Source organism: Gorilla gorilla, chromosome 15, assembly GCF_029281585.2.
Source record: "Gorilla gorilla gorilla isolate KB3781 chromosome 15, NHGRI_mGorGor1-v2.1_pri, whole genome shotgun sequence".
Classification (NCBI taxonomy): domain Eukaryota; kingdom Metazoa; phylum Chordata; class Mammalia; order Primates; family Hominidae; genus Gorilla; species Gorilla gorilla.
The window spans coordinates 69,017,565-69,035,338 of record NC_073239.2 but is presented as its reverse complement, the minus strand read 5'-3'; the positions used below and the strand labels follow the sequence as shown (position 1 = coordinate 69,035,338).

General features: G+C 44.2%; 1 protein-coding gene across 2 annotated transcripts in view; it reads left to right on the top strand.

The window, feature by feature from the left end:
• Positions 1–13,822: 13,822 nt before the first annotated feature.
• Positions 13,823–17,774, top strand: part of NID2 (nidogen 2) — a 63,820-nt gene continuing 59,868 nt past the window's right edge. The window contains exons 1-2 of one of the 2 annotated variants that reach the window (XM_031001691.3): positions 13,823–14,390; positions 14,994–15,299. In XM_031001691.3, the coding sequence (XP_030857551.3) occupies positions 14,163–14,390; positions 14,994–15,299 (534 nt within the window). In that variant the 5' untranslated portion in view covers positions 13,823–14,162. The remainder of the gene's footprint in view (positions 14,391–14,993; positions 15,300–17,774) is intronic. The other variant, XM_031001694.3, reaches the window with a different exon arrangement.

Below are 17,774 nucleotides of genomic sequence, written 5' to 3'. Positions count from 1 at the left end.
AAAATTGCACAGCCACTCTGGAAAACAGCTTGGCAGTTTCTTTAACAGTTAAACATACACTTAGCATATGACCCAGCAATCCCAATCCTAGAAAAAGTGAAAGAAAAACTTATCTTCACATGAAAATCTGTACATGAATGTTTGTAGCTGATTTATTCATAAGCACTAACATCTGGAAAACAGTTCAATGTCCTTCAACCAGTGAATGGATAAACAAACTGTGGTACACCCATAAAATGGAATACTGCTCAACACTAAAAAGGAACAAGTGTCCAGGCACCATGGCTCACTCCTGTAATCCCAACACTTGGGGAGGCTGAGGTGGGAGAACAGCTTGAGCCCGGGAGTTCGAGACCAACCTGGGCAACATAGGGAGGCCCTGTCTCTACAAAAAATATAAAAATTAGCTCGGTGTGGTGGCACACGCCTGTGGTCCCAGTTATATGGGAGGCTGAGGCAGGAGGATCGCTTGAGCTCATGATCACTCCACTGCACTCCAGCGTGGGTGTCAGAGTGAAGAACAAAAAAAGGAATTCAAAAAGCTATTTGATTCTATGTATTTGACATTCTGAAAAATCACCACTATAGGGTTGGAGACCACATAGATTAGTGGCAGCCGGGGATTAGGGTGGAGTGAGGAAAGCAGAAGTACTGGTGAATATTTTAGGGTCACAGAGCCATTGTGTATCTTGATTGTGGGGTTCATTATGCATCTCTAAGTATTTGTAAAGACTCAGAATTGTACACCAAAAAATTGAATTTTAATATATATAAATCTAAAAACAAAATTTAAAAATATGCCATTGGAAGAAAAATTTAATTAATGTTTATTTTTTAAAAATGTCTCCACAAGTCTTGATTCATCCTGTACATTTTGTGGATAGAGTTGGGAGAAACTACTTTTGAATTGACAGGGGTGGTTGCCAAGTGTAAATTAACTCTGATATTCTTGCTATGTGAGGAAAGATTGGGAGTTTGGAACCATAGCTTGGAAGATCTCTATATAAATGCAAACTGTGTGTAGTGGAGGTCACGCTCAGTTACTCACCATGCATGACAGGGGGTTGTGGATGGTGTCCATCAAGGCTTGAACACCAGACAGCCCCCCCTTCACAGGTGAGGGCTCCCTTTCCCTACCCGAAGGATGGATTCATCATGTTTCTCTTAAATTCCTCAAGCTCCTCTTCCTTCTATCGAAACTGTGAATTAAAAAGGCACTTGAAGGGCAGAACCAGGGTCTCTCTCCTCTTCCAGTCTGGGGACTCTAATGCTTAGGCTCCACAAGGTAAACTGCAACGCTCATGGACAGCATGAGAATCACCTCTTTAGCAGTTAGCATCGGATTTGGCAAAATAGCCACCCTGTTCCCAATTATATTTTACCTTGCGGCAGTAAAAACAAAAGAAAACAAAAGAGGAAAAGAAAGAGGAGAAAGAAAACACACACACACACACACACACAAATAACAACACAACAGAATCTCCTGAGCCCAGGGCTGGAAAGCTGAGCTTCGCTTTGTCAAGTCCATTTTCCAGCTGAGCCTAAAAAAGAGACTGACTCTATTTATGTGGCTTATTAATGATTCAGGTCTGACAAATTTGGGTTTGTAAACAGGAGAGGCTGAATTAGACTGTCCTGTGTAAATAAGTCTTTAAAATCGCTCTGTAAGTAATGGCTGTGGTACACCAGATGTTTTTAATGAAGTGACCACTCCACAGAACAGCACCCTGAGAGTCTAAGCTGACGGGAGGGCCCTCCCCAAAGTGCCTTTTTATTGTTTTATTCCCCTTCTAGTAATAGACCAACTTTTCCCTCCTGCCAGAAAAGAACAGTGAGAAGCTGGCTTTCTGCTTTTATGAATCTACCTGTTATTCTGTTTACTGTGGCCACCAGATGCTTCAAGTAGGAGCTAAAAGGTCTTTGCAATCCCAGCTCTTAAGTTAATGCTCCCACATCTAAGTCAACTGAACAAGCGTCTATTAAGCCCTTCCTATATACTTTATGTTTGAAGAGATAATAGCCAGAGAGCTCAGAAAGAATGCATCACAAGTGCTTTGTGCTGATCTGACAGTAGGTGTTCTTCTCTCCTCTCCTCTGTTCATTCCTGGCTTAAAGTGCAACAGAAAGGGCTGGAACTCTGGCTCACTGACCACTAGCCTGTGACACCAGATATCTGGTTTTCTTCCTATTGGTGCTGTGACGCTTGAACGAGTGACTGAATCTTACTGAGTCAGAGTTTTGTCACACAAAAATGTGGAGATTAGATTACAGGATTTCTCAGGCTCCTTCCAGTACTAAAAAGCTATGAGTCTGTGAAATAAGGGAGAAAATGTAAGAAACACATTTAGGCTAAATCCATAATGATGCCCAAGGATACCTAATGCTCAGGATTCTTTCTGAGTCAACTGATAAATGTACCTGTTTATTCAATATACTGAATAAAAATTAAAGAAATGGCAAGGGGAGACAAATAACACTTGTTTTTTTTCTTTTGTTGAGACAAGGTCTCACTCTGTGGCCCAGGCTGGAATGCAGTGGTGCAATCAAAGCTCACCGTAGCCTAAAACTCCTGGGCTCAAGCGATCCTCCCTTCTCCACCTCCCAAGTAGCTGGGACTACAGTCATGTACCACCATGCTCAGCTAATTTTTTGCAAATGAAACCTTTAAATGGCAATTTAGAAAGGTGGAGATGTTCCTAAGGTTCTAGAGCATATGGCATAATGATGTTAAGTACTCAGGTTTTGAGTCAGCCCATTAAGGTTCAAATCTCAGTCTCACTACTTAGCAGCTGTGTGATCCAGCCCAGTTTCTTTCTCTGAGCTCATAAATATAAAGTGGGATAATACTACTCTCCCCAAGGAGTTGCTAGCAGGATTAAATGAAATAATGGATGCATGCCTGGGCCATGAAACATTTGATAAATGTTATATGTTACCACCACCACTACTACTACTACTATTACTACTAATACTGCTACTTATAGTGCACAGCGAATGATTACTCCAGAAGTACTTACAGCAATGGATGGTGCTGAAGGGAAGAGACAGCTGTGGTGGAGAGACCAAGGCACCTAACTTCACAACCAAAGTCCAAGGTTTTAGGTAAAGATAACACAGAAGTAAAGAATATGTTCACAATCAAAATTCCACCGTGGAAATTATATAAGGTACTGCCCCACAAAGATATTAATGCCTATCTCTTAAGGGTGTTAGAATGAGTTACATGACATAATGCCTGTGAGTCCTGCATTGTAAACCACGAACTCCTCTACAAATGTAAAGATTGTTCTAATCTAGGGAGATTATGAACCTAAACCTATAACAGCAGTCTTTCTAAAATCAGACAGCTGTTTATCTGACAGGCTGAAATACTTCACATTTTTTTTGAATGACTGGGGGTTATCTTCATGGACATCAATTACTAACAAATAGAACGTCCCTATTCATCGTGCTCTGCTGTTTTAACTTGCTTTCATGTACATGACCTCCTTTCATTCCCATGACCTGAAAGGTACAGAGGGGATTTGTCCCCATCCTGACCCTCTCCCAGTTCTTCCTTCATAGCTGCCATGATCTGGCCTTTGCTCCCATTTTTCTTTCCAAGTAGTGATTATTGGAAACAGACATAAGAATAATATCAAACACTTATCTTGAATTCTAAGTCAAAGGGTGCCTTTAGGCAAGGAAGGGGCATATTCAGGCATTTTAGAAGGCTTAATGAGCAGCAGCTGACCTCGGAGAGTCTGGAGTGTGTGGACTGAAGCAGGGATGGGTTGGAATGCAGTGGACCAGTGAGTGTCATATCATGAGAGCAAGGACGGTGAGACCTGCTTGTATTTTGGCAGTGAGAGTGAGAAGCAGGCAAGACACTCTGCAGGAAGTAAATCTATGAACTTCATTTCTTCCGCAAATGTTTATTGAACATTTACCGGGAGTCAGGTATTGTGCTAGGGGCTGGACATATATTGGGGGGGTAAAATAGACAAAATCTTGATCTCTGTGAATGTATGATTTGTGGATGTCAAGTAACTGGATGTCAACGAGATGGAAAGTGGGAAGTCAAATGGCTAATTCTAGCTTGGCTGTCAGGGGAAATAGTGGTACACTGGGCTGCACTGGAAGGCAGGAGGAAGACTGGGTTTGTGGGAAGGCTGATGCATTTGGTGTTCAGCACAATAAAGTTGAAGAACTAATATCAAAATACTTTTCTAAAATGAAATCCGTGCTGGATTAAACTAAGGTTTTGTGGCTGGCACCAAGTGACCTACATGGCGTTATACAGTGACTCAAAGTCTAATTAAAGCAGCACCCAGTCTGACTGCAAATCCACTTAGTCCTGGTCCCATATTTTAGGAGGCATTTTTCTTGCAAACCTTATATGAGAAAATTTATTGAAATAGTAGACAATGTCTTTGAGTATAGCTTTACAAGAATGTACTGAAATGTATATCAAGTTGATTTTTCTCATAAAGACCATCTATAAAAGTTGAAAGCACTACTCAGGAGGCTGAGGTAGGAGATCTACTTGAGCCCAGGAGTTCAGAACAGCCTGGACAACATAGCAAGACCCCATCTCCTAAAATAAAAAGTTGAAACTACAAAATTAAATCCTGACTCAGTCAAGGAATTTTTGGGAGTGGTAAAATAACACAATCCAAGTAAATTATTTTCTCATGATTTCACTTAATACAGAGAAGGAATATAGAGAAATGGTATGTCCCTTAGGCTGTGTCTCAACTATCAGGTGTGTCCAGGAAACCATTGTTAAGGGCTGGGTTGTGGTTAATTCCTGGCCAAATTCTCTGCCTGGTGCCTGATATAGCAATATTTAGTGTGGCTCACAGGAAGCACCGTAGGCCACAGATGTACAATAGCAGAGTTGACACATTATTGGGAAAACTTAGGAGCCTTGCTTTTTCCTTCTACTTCCCTAGAAGTAGGGCCAAGCCAGGGATCATTCTACTTCCTCACAGATGTGGGCCACAGAGTTGGTGAGATCATATTTTTCCCCCTACAAAAGTACTGAATCATTCTGACTCTTAAGGAACTTGTTTAAATGTCACTGCTTTGCCACATAAACTATGAAGACCATTTTATCTTGAAAAAATATTGAAAGTAGTTTCAACCAATCAGTACTAAAGAAAAACCCATTTATAAGGTGTCTAGAGAACAGTTGATCCCAACCTTGGCTACACTTTGAATCACCTGGGGAACTTTAAAATCTACTGATGCCTGAGTCTCACCCCTGGAATTCTGAATTAATTGGTCTGGGGTATTGTCTGGGCTTTGAGAGTTTAAAAACTTCCCCAGGTGATTCTGATCTGCAGCTATGGTCGAGAACCACAGCTGTTTCTGATGTTTGCTTAGGCTTCTTTGTGGTAAAACCATGGCATCAGCACAGAGGAGGGGACTCTTTTTCCACCTTACTTTGGCAGTGGAAATGTATCCTGTGCAACTCCTGGAGTATCTTTATCTATTAATCTTTGTGTCTGATATGAACATTCTACTTTTTGGAGGTCTGCCTATGTCAATGGAATCAAAGACTGGGGTGATTTTGTAGTCTTCACATTTCTCTTCATTTATTTGTTATCGTTGTAATTTCTGATGTTTATACTTGGAGGATTTCTGATTCATTTTGGATATCACAATCATTCTGAATGGCTAATGAACCGGGTTTCTGTACCAGAGTAATGAAGCATAACTATGTTTATGTGTGAGTGACCCCTTGGGGCCATTCATATCCTACTTCAGCTAGTACTAGTTGTTATAGCCTGAACAAGTCACTTAAATTCTCAGAATCTCATTTTCCTTATCTGATAGGTTGTTGTAAGGATTGCAAATAATATAGTGTCTACTGCATAATAAATTCTCGATAAATTATAGCTATTATTATCTCCAAATCTAGATTGCAAGCTCCTTAAGGATATGAGGTCATGTTTCCCATAAAAATTTTAGATATTTATAATTTTCTGGCATTTATGAGATGGTGTTCAATACAGATAATCCAATTCCAGCTTTATAAATGATAGAGAATACTAGACAGAACTCTTTCATCAGATTGGCAGATTTAGATGTATAGTCTAGGACCATGTTACTAAGTAAGGTAACTGGTCGATCGGAACCTCAGCTCTATAGTTTTAAGTGGTTAAGAGCCTGGGTTCTAGAATCAAACCTTGTGGCTTTGCTTTTTTGTGTGTGGTATAGAGATGGGTTCTCACTGTGTTGCCCAAGCTGGCCTTGAACTCCTAGGCTCAAGCAATCCTCCTGCATTGGCCTCCCCCAGTGCTGGGTTTATAGGAGTGAGCCACCACGCTCGGCTGACCTCCTGGGTTTGAATTCTGCCTTCCATTCTCACTGGCTTGGTTCTTGATCAAGTTACTTAATCCCCCTCAGCTTAGTTTCCTTATCTGCAAACTGGGCATGTTCCTTGGGTGAATTAAATGTTGCACATATTGCATGCACGGTGCTTAACCAGAGCACACTACATTATAAAAGTTCAATTAAGGCTTGCTATTATTATTATTGGCTTCATTCACATTGTTCTGACTCATGCATCAACTTCCAGCGGAGGTGACAGTGGCCAGCAGGTCACATGCAACAGAAATGAGGTGACACCATTTCGTAAGAAGCAAAGCATGTCTAGGAAAGAAGCACAGAAGAAGCCAAGGACAACAGCCTCTGGAAACTCAGCGGTGGCCACTACCCAATGGAGACAGCACATACTGGCGTCACTCTTGGGCAGTCACCCAACTCATTAGAAGTTGACCAGCCCTTATTTATTCAACATTGTATACGGTAGCTATTGGAGTCTTAAAGGAAGTGAAAAGTAGTACCTTTGAGGAACTACAGTCTGGGTGGGAAGAGAAGTCTTCGTGAAGAAGATGGATATTCATGTTGTATTATTAAGTGCTAAATTGTGTGATTCAGCCTGTTCTTTTAGTAGGAGTCACAAGAGGGGAGACAGCAATACTGGCCTTTCTGCACTATTCTTTCTGGAGGAAAATAATGCCATTAGCAATAACATTTTCAAACATAATTAGCAGGGAAGGTATCTCTCTGCTAACAAAAAAGTCGAACGATCTAATCCCCCTTTTTCTGCAACAATCCAAAATCTAACAAATATGTGAAGAATCAGGGAGTGGGTTATTCAGGAAATAAGTACAGGAGTTATGAAAGATTTCTTTAGAGGACTTTTTCCCTAACTCGAATCACCAAAGGTTTACTGAACAGCCCTTCTGTAACAGATAGGCACTGTGCTAAACCCATGAGATGGAGAATGAGGAAGATACAGTCCTATCCTCAAGGGGTGGCTCACATTCCAGTGACTATGTGGGACTATCAAGTCTCAGGGCATTTCTAAGGCCCTTCTCTTTTCCTGTGCTCATGGTAAAAACAGTCTGAAATAGAGAAACTGAGTAGATAAGCGGGCATAAGGAAAAAAGCAGTAAATAATGTATCATTCCATGAAAACTACCCTTGAAGACAGTGGAGGGGACAGACATAAACAGACCATTTCAGCCACATAAGTGAGGAGCTCGGACAGGGGTGTGCCCGGGTGTTGTGCATGCGCTGGGGGAGAGGTTCTCTGTGGAAGCTGGAACTGAGAGAGGCTGCCAATGTGATGTGATGTCTGAACTGAGTACTGAAGGGAATGAGAGATCATCAGAAGATGGGAAAGGTGTTCCAGGCAAGGAACAGCCTTTGCAGAGGCCCACCAGGGTCCAGCCGCTTGTGTGGGTGGTGACCTTGAAGTAGCTCATCATTGCTAAGATATAATGTGGGAAAGGGCAGAAGTTGACAGAAGCCAAGCTACAAAGGGCTTTCCCTGCTGGACAGCCTTAGCTTTCCCCAGAGGTGAGGGAGATCCATGAAAGGAACGTGTGGTGGTCAGATGTATTTTTAGACATATGTAGAGAAAGAATTGGGGGAAAGGCTCAATCGTGAGGAGTGGGTGCTGCTGCATGCAACAGTGGACTCAGCTTATAGGGATCTGTTTGCTCACATGCCAAGGAATATGGTGATGGCAGGTACTGACTGGCTTAGATACTCAGCTCCCCTCTGTGTTTTTGCTTGGCCATGCTTTTGTCCTCATTGTTGTACCTCACAGTGAGAAGATGGCTGGCCAAGCTCAAAACATCACCTCCGTGTTTAAGGTAGCAAGAATGGGGAAAGATACAACTATTCCCTTTAATCACCAACACAAAACCTTTCCAGAAACCCCCAGACTTTCATGAGATGTCTGGAAGTTAGATCAGGACTATACCAAATGGCCACCTTTGGCTGCAAGAGAGACTGAGAAAGTAATAATCTTACTTCTATAGTGATGGGGGCCAGGGAGAAGGAGGTTGGAAGTAGGGGTTGAAGAAATGAACCTATCATTTCTGCCACAAAAGCTAGCAGGTGACAGTTGGTGAGGACCTGAGATAGGCCAACGGTAATTGAGAAAGGGCAAATATTGTTGCCATGGACTAAAATGGAAAACTCAGAAATACTGAATATTGAATCTAGTTATGCTAGATGAAGACTTACGTATTGTCTCGGGGAGATGTTCAGCAGGGAGCTGGATGTTAGTTCTAAACTTAAGTGAAGGCTCAGGCCTGGGGATATATTTGAGAGTCATTAGAATATAGGTGGGAAGCTGGGCCATCAGAGGAGTCAAGACACTCCAGGACAGCATGACATGAGAAGAGCAGCAGGCCATGGTCATGCCATACATTTAGACATTGGAAGCAGAGCATGAGAAATTCACAGGAGATACTACAACAAAATGGCTGGAAAAGTCAAGGGAGTAGAGAATTTCTAGAAATGAGTGGTCAGTAGTATCAGAAGCAAAAAGGCCCAGTAAGATAAAAACAAAAACTACCTATAGGGTTTGGTAATATGATTTTGCTGTTGGTCTTTCCCTGAGCAGTTCAGTGATGGGGTTGGGAAGATTATTTTTGCAGTGGAAAGAAGGAGGCAGGAAGTATAAATTCCTTTCCAGTAGAGTTTTTGAAAGTAAGAGAAATAAAACTAAGGCAACAAATAAGTAGGGAAATTTGTTTTTTATTTTTGTGGGTAAGACTGGGCAGAGGGGATTTAGAGGCAGAGGGGAAGAGGCCAACAGGGAGGGAAGGGTTGAAGTTACAGGAGACTGTATCACCATAAGGGTGAAAGGCTTAATCATGATTGGCTTCCACCAATCTTAGGGCATCTGCCAGGGCTGAGGAAGCAACCCATCATTCCCGGGCTTATTGCACCCTTTACCTGAACAATATGGGGTTTCTAAAACCAAAAAAAAAAAAAAAAAAAAAAGAGGGGATGGCTGCTGGGAGAGGTTCCAATAGTGTCTGCCACACCAACCCTCTCTCTACTTAAAAATGTCACAGCAGAATTGCATCTGCAGTGATTCATATCAAAAGCTTGAACAGTCTTTTCATATTGCACATTTTAATTTAAATACTTTCTCACTTCATGGTTCTCCTTAGGCCTAACCTACTTTCAATTAAGCCTGAGTCTGTGAAGACATACTAACTTCTTCGAGTCTATTTTCTCTACATGCTAGCACACACACCCTGGAATTTAATGGATAGTAAAATTATGCAAAGAATCACTGTGTGCAACAAGAACTGGGACATTTTCTGCCAAGCCCACCTCCAATACAAACATGTACACACACCCATCGGTGCTATACATAGAACTTGCTCCTAAATACCGACATCCATTTGCCACACTGTGGAGCAAATATGCTTCCATTCTCATGATTAAAATAACAGGAAGTATCATCATTCTTGAAGCCTTGGTATTTATAACAACAATATAACCACAAAAAATATGTAACTGTGGAGACTCTTGCTAAGGTCTGTTGGCAAGGCATCTGGTAGCATCCTTGGCTTGATGAAAAGCCCTGTATCTAAATAATCTTACTTCTCAAGCAATGCTGTGATGTACCCTGAGGATCCAATCCAAGAAGGGTAAAAACTGCCACAGACGTCCTCTATAACCTCCAGCCTGAAAGGGGCCTCTGCCTCTTCAGCCAGTCTGGCAGGTCATGGAAATTCTACTCTTGCAAAGAGAGCTGTGGATACAAGCAAAGTATTTCTTCAGTATTTACTTTGACTGGTGAAAGAGCCACGGCAGATTTTTTTCTTTTTCCCCAAGACACAAAATGACATTTTAAAGAAGAAACCACTCTTGGTGCCATAGCGTCTTTTAAAAATAATATCAGAATAAAAGCTCAAAGGCATGTTCTCTTAAGCACAGCTGTCCAAAGCCTCCTATTTCAGGGAGAATTCAGCCACTTTATGCAGACAGGAAAACAAGACTGTTCGTTTTAGCATCTTCTCTATTGGAACTATTTTTTTGTACTCAGATTGCATCAGATTCAAAACTAGTGACATCCTCTTATGCTCTGTTTCCCCAACCAGATCATGAGCTCTTTAAGATCAGGGGCCACATTTTGTACTCCTTTATTTCTTGCAGAGTTGTGTTTGTCATGGTGTACTTTCAGGAAATTGTTGTTGAATGGATGAATGAATGAAAGAATGACAAAAATGGGAGAGCAGTGGCAGGTGAGTTGCTAGGCAGCCTGGTAAAGAGGATTACAAGAGTCAGGTCAGATTAGCAGGAAAGGTGGTGTAGGGGAAAGAATGTTGCATTCTGAGCCAGCAGACATGGGTCCTAGTCCCAGGCTGGCTTGCTTGTCTTCACTCATTCAACAAACATTTCTTACACTTCAAATGAGCCGGGCAGGCATTGCGGCAGACACTGAAGAAGGCAAAATCCCCGCCCTCCAGGTGTGGTGGTGGTGGTGGTAAGGGAAGCATGTGGAGATCAGGATTATGGGAGAGATGTGTGATAGGAGGTATGATCACGGCAAGCACAGGGCACATGGAAGCAAGGAGAAAGGGCTTCTAAATCAGACTGTGGATTCCAGGAAAGCTTCGTCCACCTGAAAGGAAAAGACAGAGGCACAAAATATAACAAAACCTTTACTTGAGCCAAAGTGAGGACAGTTGCCCGGAAGACTTAGACCCAAGTAACCCTGGATATGAGCTTCATGCCACCTTTATTACAAGCAGGTTTTTTACAGGCAGAAAAGGGGGACAGGGAGTAGGCTGATATGAAATTGTTTGTAAGGAATTCACATTGGTTTACAGAAACAGCATTGCTCACTGATTGGCTATGCACTGTTAAGCTATAGGCTATGAGTGATAGTGTCCAGTGTGACATTATTAGGTTAATGTATAGCTACTTGTGGCAATAGCAAGCAGTTTCAAGGATGAATACATAGCTCAAAAGGGGGCAGTAGTGTTACTGGAAAGGTTCCTGATCCAGACCCTAAGAGAGGGCTCCTGGATCTGGTGCAAGAAAGAATTTGGAGTGAGTCTACAAAGTAAAGTGAAAGTGACTTTATTAGATAAGTAAAGAAACAAAAGAATAGGCAGAGCAGTGGCATGGGCTGCTTGACTGATTATACTTATGGTTATTTATTGATTATAAGCTAAATGGGGTGGATTATTAATGAGATTTTTGCAAAAGATGTGGGGAATTCTTTTCTTTTCCCAGGTTCCTGAAGGAGGAGGGTTTTGATTCAAGCCTTAAAGATGAGAAGGTGTTGGCTTGAAATTGACCAAGAAATTGACCTTTTACTGTAGGTAAAAGGACTTACCTGTGAGGATGTTGTATTGGAGAATTAAAGTCTCAGCTTCAGGTGAGACTTCAGGGTGGCTGTGACGGGAGATAAATTTAGAGACATAGACGACAGCTACTTTCCAAAGGGCCTTGCTGCAATATAATTTAGTGGTTAGGAGTGGAGGTTTAGAGATCAGACAGAATTGGGTTCAAATCTCAGCTCTGGTACTTACCAGCCATGTGATAATAACTGATTTTTTTTAAATCCCATCTGAGCTTTAGTTTCCTTAACACAACGACTACCTGTTATCAGTTGTCTATTGCTGCATAACAAATTATCCCAAAATGTAATAGCTTAAAGCAACACACAGCTTCTTCAGCTTCTGAAGCTGAAGCTATAATTCTCAGTTTTGGTTGGTCTGGAATCCCACCAAAACTATAATTATAATCTAACCAAAACTATAATTCTCAGTTTTGGTGGGTCTGGAATCTGCACCTGGCTTAGCTGGGTCCTCTGCTTCAGGGTCTCTTGCAAGGCTGCAATCAAATGTCAGCCAGCGCTGAGATACCATCTCAAGACCCAACTGGGGAAGGATCCATTTCCAAGCTCACTGACATGGTTGTTGGCAGAATTCAGTTCCTTGCTGACTGTTGGCCAGAGGCTGCCCTCCTCAGTTCCTTGCTATGTGGGCCTCCCCGACATAACAGCTTGCTTCATCAAAATCAATGAGAGAGAAAGTCAACTAACAAGGGAGAAGCCACAATCTTATTTAGCCTTCTTCTCATCACTCTTGCCACACTATGTTTGTTAGAAATCACAAGGCCAGTCCACACTCCCAGGGCAGAGATTATACAGGGGAATGAACACCAAGAAATGGGGATTATTGGAGACCATCTCAGTGTTTGCTTGCCCCAAAGCTTATAGCTTAGTACCACTAAATAAATGTTAGTTATTATTATTATGCTGAATCGAGAGATAAAGTAAAACTACAGAGGGCCAGTAGTTTTATATCAGGGAGTAACTTCAGATGATGTTGGGCAAGTCAAGTCATCTGTCTTTGAACCTTCATTTCATCCTCAGTAAAATAAAAATACCTGACCCCAGAAAGAATGAGAAAATATATGTGCAAGCATAAATATATTTTTGGAACATCAAATATACAACTCTCCACTCTGAGGAAGCAAACTGCTTTGGGCCAGTTTTCCATTTTGTGTCTGCTCCATGACTCTCACAGTCTGATGTCTTCAGGTTTTTTAGCGTTTGGTCCAGTGGGCCCATAGGAATAAACACCTACAAAGAGCAGTGTGTCTCTGGAGAGTCCTTTAAGGCATTTCCAAGGATTTGCTTTTTGGTTTTTTTCTTTCTTTCGTTCTTTTTAAATATCTTTGCTTTTAAGGACCCCATGGGGGGCCTGGGAGGGAAAACAGACTATCTGGGAAATTTTAAGCTCTTGATAATAAAAATGGTAATAAAATCTCCTCCAGCTCCTGAGGCTTCGCAGAGGGGTTGTTTATGGTGGATGGGGTTCCCCTTCTCCTGCGCAGCTGGTTTCGAGGTTGTGCGGTTTCCAGTCCTGCGGAGCAGCTCAGGTTACCGCCTCCGTGGCCGCGGGGGAGGGCATCTCCGACGGCCGCAGTAATGGGCAAGAGATCAGGGTCTTCCCATCTCCGCGACTCGCCCCTTTCTGCCTGGTAACCAAGCGGGATGCCTCATCCTGCTCCCCAAACGGAGCGGATCACACACAGTAGTGTTTCATGGTCTTTCCTGCTGCGGTTTTCCCGGGGGAAGGTATTTCCAGAGGGTGGCCAAGTCTTCCCTAGCGGCCGGCCTTCGGGAGGGGGACAGAACTTAGGAGTCAGCCCTCTGCCTTCGTACAAAGGCTCGCTTCTCCTCAGGGCGTCTCTGGGTGGAGCGAAGCGGCCGAGGGGACCACGACAATGTCCCTTTGCTTCTCGGACCGATGGCCGGGCCTCCAGAGCCAGGAGCGCCCGGGACCCCAGGGCAGGGAGCAAAGCTCATACAGCAACCCCGCCACCCGCCCGCGCCCTGCCAGCCTGTTGGGGCCACAGCGCGCAGGCCAGCAGCCGCACTCGCCGCTGCGGGGTTCCCTTTGCGCTGAGCTCATCTCCTGCAACGCCGCTGCCCCAGACCTTGCGGGCCATTTGGTCCCGGGGGTGGGGCTCCTTGGGGCCGCGGGGCAGCCCGGATGAGAGGATGACCCGGGAGCTCCCTGGGGGCGGAGTGGAAGGAGCAGCTCCAGGCAGCCCTGGCCAGGAGCTTTTACCCCGCCAGCCCCGCTGCTCCAGCGGCCGCTGCCTTAGAAAACTTAACGAGAACCAGATGTGGTGGCCACTGCCGAACTTTCTCAGAGCCGGTGATTGGTCCCCAGCCGAGGGCCTCAGCCAATTAGCTTGCTGGGTGGGCCTGGAGTCCCGCCCCGCCCAGGCGCCCGCGGAGATCCAGGTTCGAGGCTGGCGCGGCGCGGAGAGTGGGCTGGAGGCCGGGGCGGGAAGCGCTGTGCAGCGGGTAAGCGCACGGCCGAGCGAGCATGGAGGGGGACCGGGTGGCCGGGCGGCCGGTGCTGTCGTCGTTACCAGTGCTACTGCTGCTGCCGTTGCTAATGTCGCGGGCCGCGGCGCTGCACCCAGACGAGCTCTTCCCACACGGGGAGTCGTGGGGGGACCAGCTCCTGCAGGAAGGCGACGACGAAAGCTCAGCCGTGGTGAAGCTGGAGAATCCCCTGCACTTCTACGAAGCCCGATTCAGCAACCTCTACGTAAGTTCAGCCCCCTCCTGGCACTTTTCCCGCAGCTTCTTCTCTGGGGTCGGTCTCACGGAAACCCTGCCTCCAGAGGGGAGAAAACAGACCCCACGCCTGGAGCCCCCCAGCACCCTTGCGGTGGTACCCGGCCAGAGAGCGATGCCGCTGCCTGCCCCGCTGCTGTAGGGGAGCAAGAATGACCTGGAGGGGAGAGCAAGAATTGTTCGCAGCCACGTACGCGTCCCAGGCAGAAAAGGTGGCGTTGCTAGGGCGGCCAGCGGGCTTTGCAGTTAGGACCGCGAGAAGGCTGTGCCCGTCTGCGGAGCTGGGGTGTTCCCTCTTCAGACCTGGAGGCTTCCTCTCCGGGGACATGGGGCTCCGGGGTTGTGAGGGGAGTGAGAAGATAGGTGAACGAGTTTTAGGGCCCCTGGACCTACTGCACCGCGGAGCTGGGACAGTCGCAAAAGTTGCGCTTGTTTCCCTGAATCCAGACTCCCTGGCCGGTGGGGAAGGAGAGAGAGGCTTTTTGCCTAAGTCAGTTCCCTTCCCTCCCTGCGCGAAAGGGTAGCGTCCTTGGGCTTGAGCGACTGTCACCTTTTTGTCCCTCTCCTCTCCCAGGTGGGCACCAACGGCATCATCTCCACTCAGGACTTCCCCAGGGAAACGCAGTATGTGGACTATGATTTCCCCACCGACTTCCCGGCCATCGCCCCTTTTCTGGCCGACATCGACACGAGCCACGGCAGAGGCCGAGTCCTGTACCGAGAGGACACCTCCCCCGCAGTGCTGGGCCTGGCCGCCCGCTATGTGCTCGCTGGCTTCCCGCGCTCTGCGCGCTTTACCCCCACCCACGCCTTCCTGGCCACCTGGGAGCAGGTGGGCGCTTACGAGGAGGTCAAGCGCGGGGCGCTGCCCTCGGGAGAGGTAAGTGACCAGGGATATTTGACTGCTGAGGAAATTGAAGGATGGGCTTAAATTCTGGGGCAGCGACCCAGGGACTGGCTCGGAGTTGTTTCTGAGCCTACTCTTGCGCTGAACCTGACGTTGGAGGCAGCAGGGCTGGAGTGGCTTGGAAGTGAGGAAAGACGTTGTCTCTAGGCATCTTCTGAGGCCCTGGCAGGTGGTCACTCCCTTGAGGAAAAAAATGCTTAGCGGATATGAGAGCGGGAGTGCAGATGTGGGAGCCCCTTTGAACATAAGGCAATTTACTGTTTGGTTGCTTATTTTTAGAACCATCTCCAAGTATACAAGTATTTCTAATTATATGTTCATTGAAGGGGAAAAAATCAGAAAATACAGATAATTTTTAAAAAGAAAACAACCACTCATTTTCCCACCACTGATAAACATTTTTCTGCGTACATTTTCAGAGTTTTTTCTTCTGCATATCTTTATTGCTATTAACCATGATGAGTTTACACTGCACATACTGTTTCATAACTTGCTTTTTTCACAGAATAGTGTATTGTAAATATGTTTCAATGTCAATACATGTATTTCTACATCATTGATAACGATGCATACTACTGTATCCTGCTACTATCTTGTATAATACAGTGGGTTTACCACAGTATGCTCAACCAGTGTTGGGCCATTAAGGCTTTTTCTGGTTTTTCATTATTATAAATAATAGCGTGAATCACTTTTTAAAAAGCTAAATCTTTGCACATGTTCTTAGATGACATTCCAGGAAGTGCAATTGGTAGGTCAGAGAGGATGCACTTTTGGTAAAGTTCTTGATAACTTCTGCCTAATTGCCTTCCAGGTGCCAGTTTACAGGTTTCTTAGTTTATAGGAGTCTCTGTCAATGTGCTTTACAGTCTCTACCTGCGGAAAGTAAAAAATCCCAGGCTCCTGGTCTTTAGTCTTGTCATCAACATTTGAAGTCCTCCAAATGGATATGAGTGGGGCCAGTGTGGCTTGGTAAATGGCAAACTGCCTCATTCCTGAAGAAAGTAAGGGCTTCCTTCTATGGAATTAGACCTGAATCTAAAATACCATACTCTAAGGGCTGAAACCATATGATTCATCTCAATTTTAACTTACGGAAATGCTTCTTCACTATAGAAGGATGGTACATGCCCCCTGTAAGAGGTGAGGTTGCTTGCCCATGTCACTGATCTCTATCTTGTAAGGATGCTGTGACATATATCTTTTGTACGGGGACTCTTTATTTTTTAATTTTTGAGAGTACATAGTAGGTGTATATATTTATGGGGTACATGGGATGTTTTGGTACAGGCATGCAATACATAATAATCACATCTTGGAGAATGGGGTATCCATCCCCCCAAGCATTTATCCTTTGTATTACACACAATCTAATTACACTCTTAGTTATTTAAAAATGTACAATTAAGTTATTATTGACTATAATAACCTGTTATCACAGGTTATAGTCACCCTGTTATGCTATCAAATGGTAGGTCTTATTCATTCCTTCTATTTTTTTTTTTGGTACCCGTTAACTGTCTCCACCTTCTCCTGACCCCTACTACCCTTCCCAGCCTCTGGTAACCATCCTGTTACTCTCTATGTTGCATAAGGACTCTTTAAATGCAAGGTTTTTGGAATTAAAACTTTTGTCTGGTCCTTTTCTGGGGTGGGGGAGGTTTAGGGTAGAAGAGATTTGTAAATTCCATCTCTCTTTTACTTTTCTAATTAAAATCCACCTGCAGACATTACCATTTGCTAGTTGGCTTCAGAATGTTTCATTAAGAAAGGAGGATCCTGTTTGGATAGGGGATGTTCTTTCAATTACCCACATTGAAGTTTCTTCCAGTATTTTAAAGAGCTCTGGGACTTGAGTTCTTGTTTTAATAGTTCTTTGGAGATAGACTTTGGCAAACAGTAATCTAATTTGCGTGAAGGACTGAGTTCTACATGGCGTTCTTAAATTTTGGCTTACTAACTTTATATTGCAAAGTTACTGGAAACTGGAAGATTCAAAGCAATGGCATCTTTGCCATTAAAAACAATTGCAGTTGGTGCCCTTTTTCTCCATGGATATTCCTGTCAGGTGTGACCAGATGTTGCACCTGATATTGCAGGAATGTCAAGGTGTAATTGTATCTGAAAAAAAAATGTGAACAAATAGTGTTTGTCAATTCAGTTAATCTGAGATTTCTTGAACTCTCATAGGTAGTTCACAGAGCAAAAAAGTTATGGTGTAGACCTTTGAAATACTTATTGATGGGAGACGTAGAGGACTAATGTTTAGCTGTGCTTTTTGTGGGGAAAGAGGAGTGGTTTTTTTTTTGTCATTTTAGAGATGGGGTTAGAGACAGCTGAGTTATACAGATCTCTGTAGTGTGGGGAATGTTTTATTTATCTGGAATTTAAGTCAGGTTGAAAGGGCTGAAAAGAATGGATATTGAGAATGAGGTATCAAGAGAGATT